This window comes from Zootermopsis nevadensis, unplaced genomic scaffold, assembly GCF_977971745.1.
Source record: "Zootermopsis nevadensis isolate Lab colony 2312 unplaced genomic scaffold, Znev_1.0 Znev_ptg000008l, whole genome shotgun sequence".
Lineage (NCBI taxonomy): Eukaryota > Metazoa > Arthropoda > Insecta > Blattodea > Termopsidae > Zootermopsis > Zootermopsis nevadensis.
This window is the reverse complement of record NW_028259140.1, coordinates 10,364,967-10,388,265: the sequence shown is the minus strand read 5'-3', so window position 1 is coordinate 10,388,265 and position 23,299 is coordinate 10,364,967. Positions and strand designations below refer to the sequence as shown.

Sequence of the window (23,299 nt, the reverse complement as noted above, 5' to 3'; positions counted from 1 at the left end):
AGTGATGTTACGTTGCAAGAGTACAGAGATTTCCCCTTAGATAAATTTTTAGATACGCATTCTTCATTTAAAATTTCAGTCCACCGCAAACAACACATATTGTTATATTTTTGTGATGTGTTGGAAGGGATGTATTGGTTATGATATTAGTGTTGTCCGGCAAAGGGGAGGGGCGGGGTAATAAATAGCATCTGCGCACGCTTTGCTCAATACAACAGTTGGTAGACGTCATAGGCCAAATTCATTACCAACTTTTAACATTGGATGTCGGTATTTTCTGTTGTTGGTATTATCTGTGATTATACCGACTTCGTGAGATAATGGAAGCGGTATGTCAAAGGAGCGTTGGTCGTGGATTTCAGAAAAAATATGTCTGGGATTATTTCTCCGCTTTTTCAACCGCAATAAGCACTTGTAAGAGCACGGGTTTAATTAAAAGTAAACTTGATGAGACAGATAATAACATAATGAAATTAATGAACGTTTATTTTACTGAGGCCGAAATGAAAATATTGTTAGAAACGTGCAGGTTTGTGTAAACCAAAATTAAATATTTTTTCTTGACCTTGTATTTGGAATGCTTTTGCATAAATTGAGGTGTGAAAGAACAGCAATTTACTTGCACGTGTACAAGGATCCTGTTGATTAATTTGTATACCAATACACAATGCGTAATGAAACACAAGTAGTACGTTTCAGTCTGTTCTGAGGACTCAGTAAGGTAGGAATAGTTTCAGAACTGCAGTGACAAAAAACTTCCATCAGCCCTTTCATTATATAGTATCTTCTAAAAGTGAAGTTTCCATAATATCCATGTTGGTAGTGTACAATAAAAATCTTGCCTTTCACTTATTTCTATTAAGTACTTTGTGATAGAGGTGCATGTTATTATGTTATTGTTTATTGGACAACATTTATTCATTCCTGCTTAAAGAAAATGTATTGAGAATGAATTCAAGTCATTCTCATTGATTATCTTTTGACAGTATCGACCAACTACAAGTGACAGATGAACCCCCACTCATTGATGTGAAATGTGTGAAAGTGAGACCAGGATTGTTCACAGTTCTACAATACCAGAAGCAGCTTCAAACATGGAGTCTTTAAGATATCTAAGCAAACAAACTATGAATGAGGAAACAATAGGACATCTTAAATACTGCAACTAACATTTGACATGTGAGTATCCTAAATTTTATGATAATATTCAGACTTGTTTAATCCATTTAATTCTGCTGAAATATTTATTATAATAAGGAAGAACTGTTTCTTTCTTCCTGAGTGAATATGTTTTATTTTCTGTTGCGTCTTTCAATCGGATATGGTTTAATTTTGATTTATTGATGTTGCTGTGTTGATAACAATCTTTGCTGTTTGTGTTGTATTCACCCATGGTTTAGTGGAATGGAAAATTTCTGGTTATTTGGAGGGATACATTTTTTCTTCATGAAAGTTCTGTGGTATCAGACTCTGCAACTTTGTAGCTTTCCCACTTTTTTGTGCACTGCAGGCAGCAAGGCCATGATTTATATCACACAGTTAAGTCTCAGTGTGTTAGTGGAATTCTCATCTTTCTGAGCAGGAAGAAGTGAGGTTAGAGAGCACATGTACTCTGCTTATCATTGTCAGATTTACTACTGGAAGTACATTGTTGTTTTCACAGCTTCTCACTTGTCACTGTGAAAATGAAAATTTGCATTCACTCTAAAATAAGTGTATGCCATTTTCCAGGATAGCCCAGTCAGTAAAGTGACTAGCTATGGGCTGGACAAATGGGGTTCGGTCCCTGATGGAGGCAGAGGATTTTTCCTCTAGCCTCTGTGTCCTGACTGGCTCCGGGGCCCACCCAGCCTCCTCTACAATGGGTACCGGGGGTAAAGCTGGGGCGTGATGCCAACCTCTCACCCCCATCTAGGGCTGAGGTCATTAATGAGTAGGAGTTATACCTCCACTCCCCACAAATGACCTACATGGCGTGTAGCGGAACGGCTTTACTTTTACCTTTTTTTATAACTGTATGTCGTTCGAGAAAATTACAGCACGAATACTGGGTCTGGAAAACCTTATCCCACTTTTACCCCAGAATGCAAAGTTTCTGCGATATAGATTTATATTTTACAATACTTTGAAAATAATAAATTTGTTTTTTGAAGAAGTATTTGATATTCAGACTTGGTGTTTGTTTCAAACTGTTATATGATGACTGATATATGACACGATGTACAAAAATCGGGTTAGCACTGTTCAGGGCTGATACTTGGAAGAATTTTATAAAAATACATGCCCATAGTGTAGAGGGAAAGAAGTTTTGAGAGGAAACATCTTTCTTAAGTAGAAATCACTTGGTATTAATGAAGAGGTAGCTTAGAAGAGAAAGATGCCTTAGGCATATTGGCAAATATTATATAAAAAAGTAAAAGATGTCTGTCCTGTTACACACCATATAGGCACTTGAGGGGAGGGATTTACATTGTTAACCTTGGCCCTAGATGGTGGGGTGAATAGTCTTCGTCATGCCCTGGTCAGACTTTAACCCTGGGGAAAAGACCACAGTACCCACTGGATAAGAAGCGGTGGGTCTGGACACAGGGGCTAGAAGAAGAACACTTTGCCCCTGTCAGAGATTAAACCCCGTTTGACCAGTCTGTAGTCAGTCACCATACTGATGGAGCTACCCCAGCTCTCTGTATTTTATAAAGCTAGATGTAAATGAACGAATAAAATTAGCAGCATTAGAGGTAGTTTTATTAGGCTATGGTCTGCAAATTGCTAGTAAATCCTGGCAGTGTTAATCCATTTAATCATCTTGTCAATATATGGTTGCACAAATACTGGTCTCCAGGGTGTTAACCAACTAGGTTTTCATTTAATTACCACACCCTCGTATATTAGTATGTCGTGGTGTATCGACAAAAATGTTAAGTGTTCCTGCTGCAGGAAATGCTGTGTTAGGAGTCGGCCAACGCATGAATACATAAATACATCATTACATTCTGCCAGAAATGTAGATGAAACGCGCTATGTTCTAACAGAATATTCGGTTCTTGCATTCGGTTTCTTGCCTCATACAGACGAACAGATTAACTGGCAATACATTTAACTGTAGACGGAAATGTTAATAGAATCAGTATAACGGCTTGCTTTGTTATGTCATGAACCTGCCTTCCACCTCCAGAAAGCGCTGCTGTAATTTCCCCAACCAGCCGTATATTATAGCCTTATCTCGAACAAAGGCACGAAGAATTTGCTGACTGGGGCACAGACTCATGGGAACAAGGTACTTTTTACGTCAGAGTTCATTATAATGTCTCCGCATTTAGTAGGGGCCATAAAAGGCGTGTGAAAAACAAACAAAGTACGAAATTTATGTGGAGATAAAATGACTACGTCACGTCTAGTTTGCAAACGCCTTCATTTCGACGATTTACATGAAACGGCCAGAGAAAGGGACGAAGCTATATCCGTCCTTAGAGCCACACTGTGTGGATGTAGGCAAAAGCTTAAAGTTTCCTAATTTCAAAGAATGTGTTATCAGCCGTGGAAAGTAGAGGTTATTCAAACACTTGGCACCATGCCGTGAAGGCGTGGAGGTAATGTTTCGTGTTTTCTTACGATGTGCTTCAAATTGTGTCTGTTTTATCCCCACTGCCATTGTGACCCTCTTGATGAACAGAAAAAGTCCTGGGTGAGGTTTCAAGTTCTCATGGCGACGAGTATGACGATTTCTGCCTTCTGGGTTGTTGGTCCGCGTCGTAACGAACTATGAGGGAAAATTACGAAGTAACTTAAGGGAGTCATGACCAATAAGGGGATCGGGGATTACAGTACGTTGAGAGCGTCCTCACGAAATGAAAAATGCTGTAGAAACAAGATTAAGTTTTTGTGTCACAAAGTCGTAGTTTATTTCTTCAACGAGTCTGAATACATACGTAGCAGAATTGTATTTAGTAATTTATTTACCGACGCGTTATAAACTGCATCTGTTAGGCACTGTCGTAAAAATTGTACTGTGCGTAAGTACCATTTGTGTGTGTGCGTGCGTGTGTACATTTTCCCCGTCATTATGTAAGTCTCAAGAGGGTTTCGACTTTGTGGGTTTTTTCTCGCAATATATAAATTTGTTAGGACTTTCAGATACGTATATCATTTTTTCCGAAAAAAGTCTTTGAAGTATATTGATGAACTTCGGTGTAGTACAGAAACAAAAAAATAAATAATAGTTTTGCGTTTAGTCAATGAACTATTTATTTATTAATCTGTAAGTTATTTAGTGATGTTGCTTGCTGTCGATTAATAGGGGATAATTAACGTACGTGTGATGGACTGAAATTAGGGGGTTGCAAATATGGCTACGTACTTCTTTTGTTTGTCTTTTTAACGACGCTGTCAATAGCTGAGACTATTGCATTGAATGACGGGATGATTAATGAATAACTACTTGGAAAAGATACTGTCTAAGATCTCGCCCAGTAAGAAACTCCACATTTGACGATCCGTTGTAGCCTGACACCTCTCTGAGATATGTCGGTACGTAGTGTATTAAAGTCATCCGGTATCATTTTTTCCCCAGCCAGATCTACAAAGGTCGGGCTTTTAAGGTCAGAAAAATGTTTTAGGTTAGAGCAACTTTTAAACTTCAGTGTAACAGGAAAGATTTCAACTGGGTGTTGAAAAAACCGAAGAATGCAGTCTTCCGGAATGTTGGATCGTGTAGTCAGGTGTAAATTTACCGACGTTTCAGAGGAGCTTGACGCCTCCATCGATGGAAGCAACAAGTAGCTATGAAACGTCGGTAAACTTCTCTCTTGCAAAACGGCGCATCATCCCAGAGGAGAACCATCTTTGTCGCCGAAGTGAGAACCAGAAATCTCTCGTTGACGAATACGGTGCGATAGTTGCCAATAAAAAAGTGGAAATTCAAACGAGCGAAGCAGCAGTTGCGAAACTACTTATTTTAAAACCATTTTAATTTGCATCTAACCATACAGAAACCTAGTTCCAGGCGAGATGTCCGGTATTTAACATAATACATATGTTCACCTGAAATATTGTACTGATTTAATATTATCGCGTGTACACGATTTCGCTGTACTTATTTACATTGTAACCAAGCTGGCGTTTACTCTGTGTTGTATATAATCGTTTAAATTATATATGTATATAATAGTTTAAGATCACCATATGCATAAGAAATAAACGAGAAATCTTATCTCTATTCTTATGTGTGCTTAAGACACGAATCGGTGCCAAGCAATGTGTGATGTAATAATTCATTGAGATTTAAGGAAACATAGTATCCTACGACGCTTTAAAACAAACAAGTAATAAATAGTTTTCACAGAGGAACATGGTCCAAGGTTCTGCGCTGTACAAGGGATTTTCATTCTAGTTGTAACAGACGACTTCAAAGAAGTCTATTTGGAAGAAGTATTTGGCGAGATTTCAGGTTCTGACGGAGGCAAGTATGTAGATGACTGTTCTGGTGTATCACGCCTTGTAGTCTGGTTGAAATTTACCCTGATGATGGATTCTAAAATGTCAATAAATATCTACCGAACTACACGATGTAACACCCCCGAAGATAGTTACCTTCAAGAAATATTTATCTGTCGGTCCTGACTGCGGTAGAAATTATTGGAAAATGCCGTTATAAAACATATCGGCAATACCAGTTTATTTATTTTGAATTTTATCCGTCGTCAGATTTTAAAATTATTTCAGAAGTTGCATACGTGGATCGTCTTTCGCCGTCATTTACGAAAGGACGACATCTTTTCTATTGGGTCCGGGCCCAGAGGATGTCATTTATATATGATAGACGTTGAACCTCGTGTTAAAATTACATAGGGTTACTTAGAAGAATAAATTAGTATACTCTTACCCCTGCAGGTTAGAATAAAAATGTAGATCTAATGTGGGCATTCACAAAATTTATAATGCTTAAACTGTATCAGTCTAAAGTATTTGGAAATTTTCAAATCGGCGCTGTTCCAGACATTTTATTTGTCGAAAATTACCCACGATTTTCGTCGAATTAAATTTTCACAGAGGTAGTTCTGTAATTTTCTCGTGATGATAAAATGCAAGTACAGGCAGGAGAAAGGACATGATTCCTCCCCTACGAAGGCGGATTTTGGTTACCAACTCATATTTTTAAATTTTAATACATGAATGTAAGAATAGGAAATTAGCTAGTCTTGTGAAGGAATTTGTGGAAACAACTATGTATGTGCACTTTCATGGAAATAATGAGGATGACAAAATGTATATAAGGACTCATAAATAGCAGCACATAAAGACAAAAACACTTATGTCCTTAGGAAGAGTTATTTTTGTTAGGGGTTTTTAGAATTGTATTTCATGATTGTGGGAATAAACTCCATGTTGTGAAAAAACCTACCCAAAAGTCTTTGCTGGAAATCTAAGTTCATTCGTGAAATTTGGTGCCATGTGGCTTCAATCCATCACATGGGCTCACATTTCTGTCAGGATGAACTTTTATTGACGTTCGACTTCCACAAACTTGCAGTTATGTTAGTTTTTCAAAGTAACGTTTTGGATTTCAAGGAAACAGTTGATAAAATCATCCGGAGTGCCGCTTAATTCTGGGACCATAGGAGAACTTTGTTATTTGGCAAAATATGGATAAAAGGTAAATTTTGTTCCATTCCCAATTGTTGGTATTACTTTACGTAAAACGATCCGTTAAGACGCTACACTGTTTACTCTGTCATTAGTAAAATGTTAAGGCGATGTTGCCATGTGAACATAACGACGAGGGGGGGGGGGTGTTTCCAGAGTGGGGGGGAATTGGTATAAAAGGAGAGGAGCACTAGAGGAGACGCGAATTAGTGAAAGAAACATTTACCACTTCCTACAACTTAATCATTCAAAATTACCCTACCATATCCCATTCGACTGTGCAGTACGTTTCTGCATTTGGCACAGCGTCGTTAAATACCATAGAAACGAAGTTCGGGTTCTAGACGTCGACAGAGCGGAAGGTCGTGCATTTTAAGTGATAAGTTAATCATGCCTATTATATAATGATCATAAACAGTTTTATATCATACACGCGTATGTGCGTGTGGATAGCAAGTCAAGGAAAGAACGTCTTATGTGCATAATGAGCGTTCGGCTGAACACTGTGTAAAAGAAGTGTGAAGCTGAAGTCTTCTCTGGTGCAGGAACACTTGAAGCCCATTGTAGGTCATTGTTAACATCGGTAGTAGATGGGCTTTACATGCCGGCAGCTTTATTCCTGATGAGAGGCTGGGTGGACCTCACAGCTGGTCTGGATGTTGTGAGGAAAACAAAAATCCGTCCCTGTCGGGAATTGAACCCCGGTCATCCGAGCCCATAAAGTTGTAATTTTTTTTTCAAATACAGACGATGGACAAAATACAAAACACCACTTTTACGTATCGAAATGATTATTTTAAACATACACACACTAAAATATTCCTCGCCAAAATCTTTAACGAAACCTCTTAACTTCGCACTTTCAGAACACTTCACTTTCGGCATCTTAACTAACTGAAGGATTCGCTGTAAATGCCTGAGAAATGTAGTTATTAGTAAGAATTTTATCCTCAAAATATAACCAAAATATGCATTTAACTACAAATATGACCAAAAACATAAAAATGACCTAAATATGCATTTATTTGCAAAATAAATACAGTCTAATTGTGATTAGAATCACTCAATTAGTGTTTAATTTCAGTTTAGAATGAAAATAGATGCCCCAATAAAAATATGACATGTCATGAACATCCGAACCCTAGTGATAACGAATGCTTTAATGCTGCTCAAGAAGGATGCGACATTCTGCGTACCTGAAGGTCGATCGGAACATCTTCCTTCGAGATTTCAGGTTCTTACGGCCGTGCGTATGGAGATGGCATCTTCTGGGTTCCTGCACCAGACTACACGGCTCAACAACCCAGAAGACAGCCACCTGGATTTTTTTTTTCCGTTTGAAGTTTCTTGAAGAGATTTGGTATCATAAATAAGGATCATTGCCATCGTGAAATTCGTATCGCGCATGTATCTTTCACCTCGTGTTGCCTTACATGTCGGAAACTTGATTGAAACGGACACTGCATGACACTCTCGTAATTGTATCCCCAAATGGGTCTGTACTGCGAACTGCTTGTCTGTTATACAGTGCAGAGTAGCAACTTGGTGGTCAGTATAGGACAAAAACATGTGGTTGAGGTTTTTTGTTGTCGGGAACATACAGATTGCCCCATAAGTCTGGAACCACAGACAATATTGAAGTTTCGACACGACTGTTATGCTCGACGCGAAACATCTGCGACTCTGAGCTGCTTTACAGTACGAGTTGAAGGGAAACTAGTGGGGAGGGAAGCAAGATGTCTTATGCGCCATCGGTTACCCTGGTTCCCCACACCTCTGTCGATTAGCCGTCAACGCGTGTATCTTCAACGTCTAACAGAGCTCGGAGATATCTTGCGACAAGTGTATAAGTATACTCTGTATGTTCACCACGTGAGAGTTCGTCCTTACTTAGTGCCACCATTCACAGATGCTAAAAAGAGAAGGCGTGCGTTTCCTATGGTTCTAGACTTACGGGGTACTCTGTTGATACGTCGGTCATTGGCTCACTCTGAATTATTATATGGACAGAGTTAATGTTGACCTTGTGCTGTAAGTGTAAAAGGACATACAACCCAGTGGTTAGCATTCGTGCTTTGTATTCTTGACTGAGGTCTTTAGTAATTTTTGGTATAGTACAGTAAATTAGGCCAAGACCGCTTCCTTCCATATCCTTTCCTATTCATTATTTATTAATCATTCAGTCACTCAACGCTATGTAGGCTGGGCTACTGACAGGAGAAAGGGCACGTAAACTACTTGTGACTGATTTAAGCACAAGAGATATGAGAACATTTATTTTATCAATTCAGTCACGACGAAAAAGCAAATCATAGTCACTCAGATATTTCCGACTGAATTTGTCCCAGAGCAGATATTATGACACTGACATAAGCATACCTCTTAAGTGACGAAATAACATTTTGGATCTGCTTGCGTAATTCCAGATATGGGAAAATTATATATAGTTTTGGAATTCAGCAAAATAAAACCATCATTTTTTGATGCAACACAAAGGCCCGTCGTGAAAGTTAAACTTTGTACTCCATTAAAAATATTGAAATGGTGTATCAAGATTGTTTTATACAATAAAATAAACATTTTATCCCACACAGTATCAGTATTATAGGACCGTATATGATGTAATGCAATTATATAGGCGAGAGTACTTTTTATAGGGTGGATGACAACTATAGAGATGAACTTATTTTTTGGAATCATTTAATAAGGACAAAATGAAACTATTCTTTTCTTTATCTCTGTGTTCTGCCTTTAATTAACGATAATGAAAGATTTTTATTAAATTTAATATTAGATATTCTTGTACTTCCTAGATGTGAGAACGGTAACTTTCAAGTAGAACATATTGAAACATAAAATGCATGCATACATCAGTGCCCCGAACGGAAATCAAACGCGACATACCAGATTTAGTTTCACGCGACACGTGTATTTCCAAAGACAGGAGTGAGTAAAGAAATCACCAGTGGTATATTTTAAGATTAATTACAATCGAATAAATTCTCCTGAAAAAGGCAGGAGATACGCAGACGATGTGTGCCTGGTGATGTAATTTCATTGCTTAGGGAACACTTGATACTTAATTCCCAGTGCCAGACGTTTCTGTGTGGGGTCGATATGGTGTGCGTCTCTCGACGCGTAGTAACACAGCCAGAATCCCTGGGGCGTGGTCAACTCGCTTTCTAATGAAATGGTCTCTCTCTTCAGGCGGTCCGCAGTGGTGTTATATCCCGACTGATCAAGGAGTGCCGATGGCGCTCTGCGGAAACTCCACCTTGTAGACAAGTGAACTTCGATGGCCCCGAAGCGATAGCACGTACGGAGAGATAACCCATCCTTTCTTTGTATTATCGGATGTGACATTATTATGTGCGGGTTAAGGCGTGTGCCTGCATTGCAGTGATTTATAGTTCCTTTGGTTCACAAAATACAATGTATGAAAATGCCATCGATTCTGTCGAAATTAAAAGGGGAAACAATTTTTTCACTTGGACATGCCACGGTGGTCTAGCGGTTAGAACGCTGGCCTTGTAATCCTGGGGTCTCGGGTTCGATTCCCGGCCGTGCTCGAATTTATAACTTGTGTTGGGCAAGGCCGTGGTCTAGGCAACACGGAGTTTTCCTCCGGGGGCTTCCCCGGTTTCTCCGTGGCATCCCAACAATTACTCCATTCACACACAGAAGAAGGCAATGGCAAACCACTTCTGGATCATCTTCCAAGAACGTATATGAACAGGTCCCAGTCCGAGAAAAGGATGGAAGGATCCTGTTCATATGGACCTGTCGTCAGACAGAACACTAAATAAATAATATAAAATAAATACTGTACGTACTGAGATAGTCTTTGCCGTCTTCCTCCCCCTTTGCCACCTTCATCTTCCCTTCCCCTCTTGCTACTACGTCATTTATCATTCGTAGGACCACATCATAATAATTTATTTTCTGTAATGGATGTTTCCCTACTCCCATAGTTTATCTTACTCGCATTTTTGTACCTAGATTACATACGTACATTTCAAATGGGGTATTTTTGTATAGAAAATGTATTCAGTAATATGTTCTGAATTGTCTGTAACAAGGTTTCGCTATTTAATTTGTTTTACATTTAAATTAATTAACGCATTGCCAATATGCGTAAGGCAAATTTTCTGTTATCGCCCGTCGGACGATGACATTTTGTGTTCTGGATCGTGCGCATGTGCGTATAGTCTTTTCAGCGCATTTTTTTAGCATGCGTGTCTGTTGCGGTTTATGGTAGTGAAACTATGGAGTTGTCAAGCTTTGTATCAGTTCAATTAATCAAAGAAATTGTAATACCAGAACACACTAAAATGAGATCATCATCTGATGTCATGTCAAGAACTGAATTGCTCCTGAATGTAGACTGTCTGCCTGCAACTTGTAAAGAACAGAATGTCCCATGCAGTTCCAAACACATGTTCTCAGTGTAAATGCACGTTATCTCTTTTCGGTTTTATAAGTTCATAAATATATAAACATTTATCTCAAGTACCCAGTTCTTATATTAATCCTTACATTTTCTTTCCAGTTTGATTTTTCTTTCAACATTCATATTTGACGAGTGAATTGAATTTCTTCCATATTGGTCTCATTATCACCTCTGCTGTATTTGAACTATATGATTCTTTATTCAAAACGGGCTCATCATACGTAACATGAAATACAGATTACGAGATACAGCATTTATTTTAAACATTTTCCAGAGGTGTATCTATCTTGGGGTAGCTCAGTCAATGTTGTGACTTACTATGAACTGGACGACCGGGGTTTGATCCCTCTAGGCTGTGCATCCAGACCGGCTCTGGGGTCCATATATGTATATATATCCCTGAGAATTTAGGGAAATACAATTATCCTCTGAAGATGATTGTGTCATGGGCCTTGCTGCCTCCATAATCAGGGCGATGAGCCCTGGTGATGGAGGCAGCAAGTACCTCTGAAACGTTCGTAAACTTCACGGTGCTACATCCCAGAAGATAGCTATATTCGGACTTACCGACGTGAAAACCTATTTGTGGAGACAGTTCCATTTTTTAAAATGATACATGAAAACTGCGGAGAATCTCAGTTAAAATAATCGGCTTTGGACGAAATTCGGGACACGCCGATTGTGCTACGGACTGATATATGTAACTGAGCGCAGAATTAGATGCTCGAATTTGTAGAGAGAGATTGGGTGTTAGAGATGTTAATCACTGCTGCTGGAGATGGTATGTGGGCCCACTGTTGAAAGCGTTTCCGATCAATTCGTAGCGTGGGTTTGTTTCTCAAAGCAGAATGATTTAGACTAACCAAGTTGTATATTCATTACATCAGATTCCCATATCTTGACGCGCAAATGGAACGAACAGATGATGGCCGAAAATCTGTATCCAGTATTCTACTGAGAGTTCCTTTATACCCGGACTGTTTTTGGTGCCTGATACCTAATATGGGCGCCAGGACCAATACCCTGAGCAATGATACGCACTAAAGATAAAAAAGTGGCAAGTAAGCCATGGTATTTAAGGACCTAATCGGGGCCTTTGTGATGTAATTATGTAATGTAATGTAATTTAAAGACGCGTGTAGTGGTGTGATACGTGCGGTCCGGGGTAATGGCCTCAAAAACCAACATCATGGATAATTTCTTTGCTTCAGAATGCTACTTCACAATACACAACGCAGGAATACAATAAAAGTACGTTTGATACGTGCTCTTGTGAACTTGACTCGAAGTATAATTACTGTAAGTTGTGATAATTATACCAGGATAAAATAACTCCATGGAGAAAAGATATTTGGAAGGTAAATATTACTGTAATCTGGTCAAGAAATTACCCGCCTTTTATGGAACCCCAAGGTTCATCACCGTGCTTACAAGAGCCCGCCACTATCGACCCCTGTTCTGAGCTAGATGAATACAATCCACACACTTTAAACCCTATTTTTCTAATATGTATTTTAATATTATCCTTCCATTTACACATAGATCTTCTGTGTGCTCTGTTCACTTCCGACTTTCTAACTAAAATTTTGTACACATTTTTCATCCACTCCCATACACTACATGACCCGCTTATCTTATCTGCCTTGATTTTATTACTTAATATCTGGTGAAGAGTGCAAACTACAAAGATTCTAAGTAGGATTTTAGGTTCTCACGGCGGTAAGTATGATGTCTGGTAGATGAGTAACATTTCATCTCCCTGATGATGGAGGCAGCAAGGACCTCTGAAATATCGGTAAACTTCTACCAGCCTGCACGGAACAACAACCCATACGACAGCCATCTTCAAGAAAATTGTAGTTTTCCCTTGTAACTTGCCCGAAACGTCTTGTCGTCAGTTATATTTCGCTGTACTTCTTTCTGATGGGGACAGAGCCTGTATCGGACATAAAGCAGTTAGTCAACATATCAGGCTTATGTAATGGCTTTTACCTGACTAGCAGATATTTAGCGTGGCGTTATGCAGGGTGTCCCAAATGATGAAAACACACATTCAATTAATGGAATAAAGACATTTTAATAAAGGAAACCATTATTTAAGTCAGCATTGGCACTTAGTAAATTAACGAATCTAGTGTAGGTGTTGAAAATGACCACCGGTAGCTTTGTGGCGCATTTGACAGCGATGAACAACTGACTGACAAGCTGCCACCAAAGTTGCTGCTGTGTATACATATTTTTGGGATAGTCTGTACATTTTGGCAATATAAGGACGTTGATGATACAACACTCACGAAGTGACGTAACATGGAGTTTACATGGGCAGCAAATTAGTTACCTTCTCTGTTCTCAGATTCCTTCCAAGACCGAATGAGACATTCAGACACTGAAAACTGAGTATTAAAACCAAGGATTAATTATTATGTAGTGCACTGTTTCAAGATTTGTGTCCTAATTTTGTCGTAATTTTACAGAAAGAAATGTATAAAATTTATATATCTAATGTTTTTTTTACAGAACAGGAGTTTTCTTCAACGAAACTTTGTTAAAGTGACGTAATGTTTTTGTACCATTAACATATTGGTGGTGGACACGGGATTCTGTTGAAGTTTAACATGTGATGCGATGTAAGTAAAAACGGTCTCTTTTGCCTTAAGACGATGCCTGCCGTGGTGCGGAGCGAGAGGATGAGATGGAGGAAGTGTTCTCCACGGGAGAGGGAAGTGGCGAGACCACTGATGCTGCAGCTCCAGCGAAGGGATCAGTCTCAGCCAGCCGTCGACAGAGGCAGCAAAGGACACTGCAGAGAACGGGTGTCGGGCGCGAGGAACCAGCCAATCGGAGATCGGCGTCCACGTTTCGCCCTGAAAGATCTTGCAGAGATCGATGCGCGAGACTTCGTCAAATGAATTCGAAGGAACTTTCGTTTTATTTTGAATGCTGAATTGGTAGCAGACCGATATCAGGAAGTGATAATTTCAACATCACCAATCAATCAATCGCTTTGATTTGATCATGTTACATCCGACATTTTCGTGACATAATCTTCATCTGGAATACAGTGCATTTGAATCACTGCAAAAATTCGGGTTTTTAATTTTACGATATTGAAGATTTCGTTTCTTGGTCTGGCGAAAATCGACTTGTTTTTGTGTTTTTTTTATATATGGAAGGAACTGAGTTATACCTGTTTATGCACGATAAGAGGACGTTTTATGCTGAGTACTAACCAACGTCAGTGCAATTGATTAGAGACAAATTAAGTTTTGTTGTTGCAAGTATTTACACGGACCTGATAGTCAGTTTTATTCTTGAGTGAGAGAACTGTGGATGTTCCGATTTATCCATCGGATGACTTTGTTGCGTGACGTAATTCCTCGTACACGTGCTTGAACGCTGTTGACTACTGTGGTTCGGCATGCGTCTGCCTTCTTTGATCACTGCGCCAGTCGCAATTAGGAAGAAGGTCTGGGCTACCCTGGATCTGCCCAGCGCCGACACTACGATGGTGTGGTTCTTGCTGTTCTTGGCCTTCGCCCCCACGCGAGCCATACAGTACCCTGGACAGGGCTTAGACGTCGACAATGCTCTGCAGCCAGCACCCGCAGGGGGGTAAGTCAGTTCGATCACTTTACTCACTTCCCTAATAACCACGTCCTGAAGAAGGTATGAGAAGAAACGAACAGGAGGAAACAAAAAATTTAGATGAAAAATTACGAGATTAGTAGTAACTTGTAGTAGCTTCGATTCCATGTATGAATCTGAGGTTTATGACCCTCCTTTTTTACGTATTTATTTGTAAGAATGAGGGTAACACAGCATAAACGCGGTTGGATAAAGTGGACTTGAAGAAATGGGCAGTTTTAAACAAAACAAAAAATTTACTTTACAGAATTGTTTTGCAGATTTCAGTCCCTGGTCGTTTTGCGTAAGTGAATAAGTAACTTATTTTTGTCTGTGGTGTGATAAATGGCGACTTTCAAGACAGTTTAGCTGATATGACTGAATTGTGTGTCTTGTCCTGAAACTATTGTTCGTTTTGACTTCGAGCGATGAAATTGATATGCTTCTTACTTTCTTTCTTTTGGACGTATACATATTCTGTTTTAAAAGGTCTTTCAAAAATTTAAAAAAAAACTTCAAAATTCACTATGTTTCAACGGATTGATCTTATTTTGTCTTCAGTTAAATAGGGGGAAAACATCTGTTTGATCCGTTAGACCGAGGTATTCCCAATCTGCGGACAGATTTGTGAACTTGTAAGACTTAAAAATATATACGGATGAATATAATCGCCAAAGACATTCAGAAAAGAACGTAATGTTTTCAACACACGCTCTTAACATAACAGATTCCTTTTCAGTATGATTTAAATCTTCGATGACCTAGTTTCGTTCTAAGAATACCCCTAGAAACCGTATTATATAGTTCAAATAACCGAGTACATAAGGTTTAGGACCACACCTACGTATTCTGAAGCGTTTATTTTCTAATACGAAGACAATGGATGCAGCAAGCTACTGGGTCCTTGCTGGATGCTGTATTTTTCTCCGTCTCTTGCCTTATAGTTACGTTCTATTCGTGTGGAATGCATGAAGATCACTGTTGAAATTCATTTGAGTTGTAATGCCTTGAGACTTGCAGGAAGATACACGCATTTGGACGTACGTCTATCGAGTCTCATATATTGTGAAGTTCAAGATAATTTGTCGCACATGGTATTGGATCTTGACCTTCTGAGTGTGCAGTAGGACTATAGCCTTGTGGATTAATTTCCTACGCAGAGCCTAAATAGTTTCACAGCAATAGGTCTATATTATTTAGTGTTGTTGAACCACACGTTACACTTGAACTTTTGTACGTAATGGAGGATTATGCTAATTTTTGCGTTTTGTTACTTATTGGAGACGGCAGTTCTTTGTGGCATGGTTTTAAAGATATAACAAGGTTAACAAATGCTTGTGGAACTGATTGACTGTCTACTGGGTTGGCATGGTTTGGTAGAAATTTACCGACGTTTCAGCGGTGCTTACTGCCTGTATTATCAGTGTTATTGCCTCGATTATGGAGGCTGTAAGCACTTCTGAAATGCCGATAAACTTCTACTAGTCTACACAGCGCAACAAATCAGAAGAAAGAATTCTTCATACTCGCAGCCGTGAGAACCTGAAATCTTACTGTAGATAAACAAAACCGAAGTCGTTAGGGGTCTGAACCCGCGACCCTCCAATGAGTTTTTTGTGCCTGGTGTACGTTTTTGTTATAGTACTAAATCGTCCTGTATGGTGAAGGAACCTCCTAAGTTAGCTATTGTTTTTCAGCGAACAGTTAATAAGAATAACACACCTACACATCTCTTAAAGAAGTTAATGAGTAATGGATTTGTGTGAGCTTGTAGCAATTTTAGCCCTATGAAGACGAAGACCATCCAAGTAACATTTAAAACCCAGTCCGTACCTAAAAGAGAACCCTACCTTTTTTCATTACGAAAATCGACAATTTAATAATGCTGTTTACAGAAACAATTCCTGTTTTCATTGAGAATTATAGGAAGTCCATAAATATAATATTAAGTGTTACTAATTGTTAAAGCAGGTGGTATATATAGTTACCAATATACTTAGAAGGGTTAATAAATTACCGTGAATGTTGTCTCAGGTCTTAAAAAGTTGATAATCCTTGCCCTAGTCCTGAATCTTTGATGCAGTGCACTGATATTTCCTATGAGATATCCATGAAGACTTATTGGCAATATATATTCGGTGTTTTATTTTGCACTGTTAGATTATAGTGAATTATGAACAGTATAGCTGTCACAAAGGACGCCTGAAGCAGGATGTTTGCTGTTGAAGATCGAACCCCGGATCATGTGGACGGGATATACAGATGATAAGTACACACAGCATTTGATCGGTTGTCAGCTGATATTGCCAAATGAAGCAAACATGTTGACAAGATCCAAGTGCATGGTTTAACTTCTGCGACTTATCAGTCCCCTGATCTTGTGGCTGAGTTGTTTTATTCATATGACGAGAAACAAGGAACCTCATTGCATATTATAGGATTGTTTTATAATTTCCATACTTATAAGCTGTTACATTTGTGTGTTTGTTTTGAAACATTACCAAATTTTATCTGGAAGAATAGAAAAATACATAAAGAGGAGCTCCATCATTTATATTCGTCATAGAATATAATTATGGTGATTAATAATTTAATTTCCATTGATAACTAAATGCTCCATTTGATTTACGTAACAATTAATAACTGTAGTAGTTTGTATTTATGGGTATTGTATAATTCTGACTTTAAACAGCGATTAATTCTTTAACGGCATCAACAAATTGAACTTTGTGATGGTGAAGTGTGGTGTTTCATTAGCTGTAGGTGCTGAATTATTAAACATTATTTAGGGGAGCTACGCGATATAAATTTATAAAAAAATTTCCCAATAAATTGCTTACTTAAATTCCTTGCATTATAGTTTCAATATTTATCAACAAGCAATTCAAAATTTCTCCGTAAGCTGTTACTACTTGTCACCCTAACGTCTTCACACTTATTACAGCGTTATCAGAAGGACGAGCGGGCATTGCTTGGGAACCTTTTAAATATAAGACGCTTTTTCTCGGCCCCTCCTGAAATTAAGTGTCTCTCACTTCTCGCCCACAATATTATCTTCGTTTTTACGCTTTTGATATCCTTCATAATTCTTTCTCTCTTGGAAAGAGGTTAAATGAAGGATGAGATAGGTGAGATGTGTAGTGCACGTGGAAAAAATGAACTCTAAGTTCTGGTTGGAAGATTTCAAGGAAAGAGACCATTTGAGAGACTTGGCGTAAATGAAAGAATGCTTTTAGAGATCTTGAAATTTCAGGTGTGAGAGTCTGAACTTGCCCAGAGTAAAGTACAGATAATAATGCACCTTCGAGTTCTATAAAAGTAAAATGTTTTATGCACAGTTGAATTACTTTTGTCTTCTGTAGGAGACTCCGTGTTGTGGATTTATCTTCAGCGTGTCCTTTATTTTTACAGTAGATATATTGATTCGTTAGCAACTGGACATTTCATTGCGTCTAATTTTAGCCTATTTTAATTTATTAAGAAAATAAACTTGGCTAATGAAGTGGTCATGCTGTCTACGTGTGTTTCCCCTTTCGGTTTTTGAACGAATTCTTCAATTTTTACGAAGATTGTTGTGGAGTTGTGCTGTTGGAAATTACGGAGGGTATGTGCCATCGAGTGATCATGAACGTAGTCATTCGTGTTTTGAAAGTTGCAGGACAGAACGGTGATCATATTGATTACGAAATCCATAAGTGATAAACCTCCATGAATCGTTATTTGTGTTCAGAGAAATATATATACCATTATGTGAGTATTAACGTTTTTATTTATACTCGATCTGGTATTATTTCATGAGTCGCTTGGTACATAGCAGGAAATTGAGATATTTTTAACATTTAAGAATTTATTATATGAAGTATTTGTTGATTTTATGCATAACTGACTGAACTAACTATGTTTTTAGAATTTGATAGATGCTCAGCTAATCAACTTCAACTCAATATGTGCTCTTATATTAATCTGAAAGACCACGTTTTAGGCCTGAATGAAATAAAATATAAATTATAGTTTTGTGTAGTTTAATCTTTACATTTTTAGTGGACATGAAAACCAGTGGTGAAATTCATATGATCGTTAGATCGCGCCGACACTTTATTAGGTATTACTATTATTAGTAGCGTAGAACGACCCGTCAAATTTGACGGGAATAAACCTCTTTTTGTGTTGAACTATAATACAGTTGACTACTGCATTATCTTTGGGTTAGGAGACATTGTTTGTTCCATGGTTTGGTATTTTTCACCTTTAGGTTAAAGTAAAGAAAGAGCGCATGGGTTTTGAGATTACGTCGTACGTCTTCTTTTCGCTAATTGTTTCCTCTCTTGTCAAAGATACTCATCATGAAAGTACGAGGACTATAATTTTGTTTCTGGAGGGTATCAATTTTCATCGGAAAGGGTGTGGCATAGATGATCTCTCGTTGTTCTAAGTGGGTAAAAGAAGAAGAAGAAGAAGAAGAAAGAGGCTGTATTAACCCTCGTCTTTTTGAACGTGAAACTGCTTCGTTGAATATGCATATAAGAGACTGTGTCATTTCTTTGATCTTTGTTACACGATGTGTTTTGCTGATGAGAGTAAAACTTGCAACGCTAATGGTGTGCTTTGTCTGGTTTTGTTAAAGAATTCAGTCCGTACCTCAAAGAAAACGAGAATTTGTCATTGCGAAGATTAACTGGTAAATGTAATTTAAGGAGAAAATTCATGTTTTCATATGAAACTCGTAAAACAAATTATAGTAATTGATTGTTAAAACAGGTGGCGTTATACAGAATGTCGCAAATGACGTATACACACATTCAGTGAATGAAATAATGACATGTCAATAAATGAAAACATTACATACGTCAGCGGCATTTGGTGAATTAACTAATCTTGTATATGTGTCCAATACAACATGCTGAGCATTGATCAACGACGACCGTGGTATCGCAGGGAGACATCTTCGTGTTTTCTCTGCAATACGTCACGTCCTATGACCCTTTGGTGATTAATGTGCTTGCCATATTTAACGCTTATGTATAAATTCCTTGTAGAGATTATTCCTATTACATTTAAATTTTGTTTTGAGGTTTTGTACCCTTTCCTGTTTTTATTGCGCGCAATTTTCCCTAAATTCTGTATATGTCATGGTAATCTTATGTTGAACATTATCCATTGTCTGACGGATATCTCCTCCGGGTGGAATGTTACTATCTCGGCTGCCTCTGGTGATTTCTCGACAAGATTTTTATTTTAAGATTATTAGGAATAATTGGTATTACTAGGCTAATATGTTTACCTTTCGACTTCAGTGTAATGAAACCTAGCCTACGTCTTTAAAAGTCCCTATTAGCCCATATAGCCCAAATTTTTATTACCATTATCTTTTACTCAGTGTATATCCTACAAAATTCTGTTGAAATTAAAAGAGTGTCGCGTAAAATGACAAAAAAATGTAAACGTTTATAAATTATGGGTAATTTTCATTCATGTATATATTTCACAGTCCCTAGCAGTCACGATCTTGTACGACGTGATCAGGTCTTTAGATTCGATTTATTATGCTATCACTTTATATACAGTCTACGTACACACAAAAACGCTGTGGTTTGAAAGTATACAAGCACATGTCTTAAGTATTTGAATAAGTATGCAAGGGCCCGTTGTTTGCATGCGTTGAACGAGATTTATTCATTCGTACGTAAATGGAAATGTTTACGGATTCTTGAAAATCCGCCCTTTCATGAAAATGCATTACGTGTTCATGAAAATAGCTTTGCAAGTCTTAAAAAAATTCGGATGGCATGCAAGGATGGTTGGCTTGAAACTCACGATATGAAAACCGTGACACAAGAAATGTAATTGCAGCTCTTAAATTGTTGTCAGTAACAAAGTCGATTATTTATGCTAAAAAGAAGTCCCCATAAGGTGCTTATCAATAACAGTATATTCATCTCATTGATGTCTGTAACGTTTGTTTAAATTATTGTTGTGTATTACGTATAGCCAGTCCTGATTTCACAATAGAATTGAAATTCATATTTTCGTATTGTTTTACAAGATGTTACAATACAATTTTTAGCAACTGAAAAACTGTAGAAGGCTTTACTCATTTTATCAGTGTGTTTCCCGCGATTTGTAATTACACACGTACTTCATACACGACCATCACAGCCTCTTAGATACGCGATACGCCTGATAACTTGGTTCTGTCACATTCTCATTCCGAGAGCTTCTAATATCGAGATATCGATAATTTGAACTTAACCAGATTTAGGAAGTTACGGTTTCACGGACGACGAACAAACCGACAGACACGCAGACATGGTTTTCCCACAAGGACGTCTTAGAATGTAGCATTGACGTGTATAGCGACGAAAGGAGGTTTATCGCGTTCCCTCTGTTGTTTCTCCCCTCATTTCCAATTCGTTGTTGTTAAATTCGATACTGTCTTATAGATACTGTGAAATATGCGGGGAAAGCAAGCAAGGACGTCCAGTACAGAATTTGATTGAAATCAACCAGACGGTTCTCCACTTACCAGACGACCACTTAAAAATAATTTTTGTTTTCGAATTCCGTGTTAGTGAAAAAGTGTAAGTCTGGTGAGTATAAACAGTATGATTAATTTTTCTGTACACATTTTTCGCGAAAACGTTTTCTTGCCATAAATATTTATCGATTTATGCACGAATTACAATAGAGATGCGGGCAAAAAGGTCCATTGTACTTTATGTAAAAGTGTCTTCATTTTCATCCGATTTTTACCAAAATAGTAATTTGTCTACAGATTTTAGTAAAATTCCACAATCGGTTGGTGAAGCTGTAGCGATTTGGACTTGCATTTGTTTGGTATCCAGTTCAATTCTCGGCCACGTTACCGGCTGCCTGGCGGAAAATGCTCGGTGTTTTTACTTAGACGTTCCAGGTGAATTTAATGTAGAATAACAGTAAATAAACCGAACAGTTATAAAATACGGGAGAAGAGACTGAAACATTCTTTTTTATTTCAGCTAGGAGCTTAGAAATATCGAATACTTTTCTGTCTCTAGGAGCGTTCCTTTTTAATGTTTTATGTACTATTTTGGAATGTGACGTGAGTTACTGTGATGATATGAACTTTCATTCACATATAACACAAGAAAGTTGTTAGTGAGCATTGGCATGAAGCCAGGCAGTCCATAACACAGTCTTAGATAAGAATTTTTCTCTGAAATACGGAAATGTTATCGTCCCTGGCTTTAGTGAGACAATTTTAGTTTCGCGGTTCACATTAGGCCATTTTTTATTTTGTAGGATTTGAGGTTTTTACTGCGGTGACCCTGAAGATGGCTGCCTTCTGGGTTGTTGCGCCGTGTGGTCTAGACCAGTGGTATTCAACCATTTTTTGTTCGCGTACCCCCAGATATAATTTCTCTTCAACTTTGTACCCCCAAAGTTGTTTTTGTATAATTCAAGTTATACATAGTATATAATCTACAACTAAAATAAATTAAATAAATTACATTACTGATTATTCAGTGTTTATCGTAAAATAATATATATGTATATATATATACGAGGGTCGCTCATTAAATAATGCCCCACATTTTTTTCCTCAGAACATATTTATTCAAGATGGCTCAAATTTTGTGACAATATAAATCAATGTTTCCTTTACACATACTATTTTTCCACATAGTCCCCATCAACTTGTACGGTTTTACGCCAGCGTGGAACAAGTGCATGCATGCCTTGCCGGTACCAGCTCTTGTCCTGTGCACGTAGCCATGTCCTCACTGCTTGAATAACGCTCTCGTCATCTTCAAACCTTGTTCCGCGGATAGCATCTTTGAGTGGCCCAAAGAGATGGAAGTCGGAGGGTGGATGGGGCAGCACCGTCCAACCCAATTTGGTGATTTCTTCCCGGGTTCTCGGACTTTGTGAGGGCGTGCATTATCGTGCAGGAGCAAAATTTCTGCTGGATGCTTGTGAGGCCGAACTCGTCGGAAACGCTTCTTGAGGGTTTTCAGGGTCCTGATGTACGCTTCTGAATTGATGGTCGCACCTCTTGGCATCACATCCACAAGAATGACCCCATCACTGTCCCAAAAGACAGTCATCATGACTTTTCCGGCGGAGGGAGTTGTCTTGAATTTCTTCTGTCTCGTTGATTGAGGATGATGCCACTCCATTGACTGCCTTTTTGTCTCCGGCTCAAAGTGGTGTATCCAGGTTTCGTCACCTGTAATGATCCGGGACAGAAAGACCTCTCCCTCAGCATCAAAACGCTCCAACAATTCAGAAGAAATCGTTTTCCTTTGAATCCTGTGGTCTGCTGTGAGACTTCGTGGAACCCATCTTGCGCACACCTTCGAATATGCGAGAGCCCGGATAATTGCAATCACACTTTCATTGCTGACTGAAATCTGTTGGGCCAATTGTCGAGTTGTGATGCGCCGATCCTCACGAATAATGGCATCCGCGCGGTTCAACATGTCTGGAGTGGTGGCTGTGGCAGATCACGGAGCTCGGTTTCTTCACTTCCTGAAGCTTTAACTCTCTTAACCCAGCGACCAACGGTGCTCCTATCGACTGCACAGCTTCCATACACAGCACACA

General features: G+C 38.5%; 1 protein-coding gene across 6 annotated transcripts in view; it reads left to right on the top strand.

Moving 5' to 3' along the window:
* Positions 1-216: 216 nt before the first annotated feature.
* LOC110832934 (fibrillin-3-like) overlaps positions 217-23,299 on the top strand; it is a 113,665-nt gene continuing 90,582 nt past the window's right edge. The window contains exons 1-3 of one of the 6 annotated variants that reach the window (XM_087345050.1): positions 217-529; positions 987-1,179; positions 13,750-14,704. In XM_087345050.1, coding sequence (XP_087201176.1) covers positions 14,511-14,704 — 194 coding nt within the window. In that variant the 5' untranslated portion in view covers positions 217-529; positions 987-1,179; positions 13,750-14,510. Of the gene's footprint in view, positions 530-558; positions 722-986; positions 1,180-13,749; positions 14,705-23,299 lie in introns of those variants that run through there. The other 5 variants (XM_087345045.1, XM_087345046.1, XM_087345048.1 and 2 more) reach the window with 5 other exon arrangements.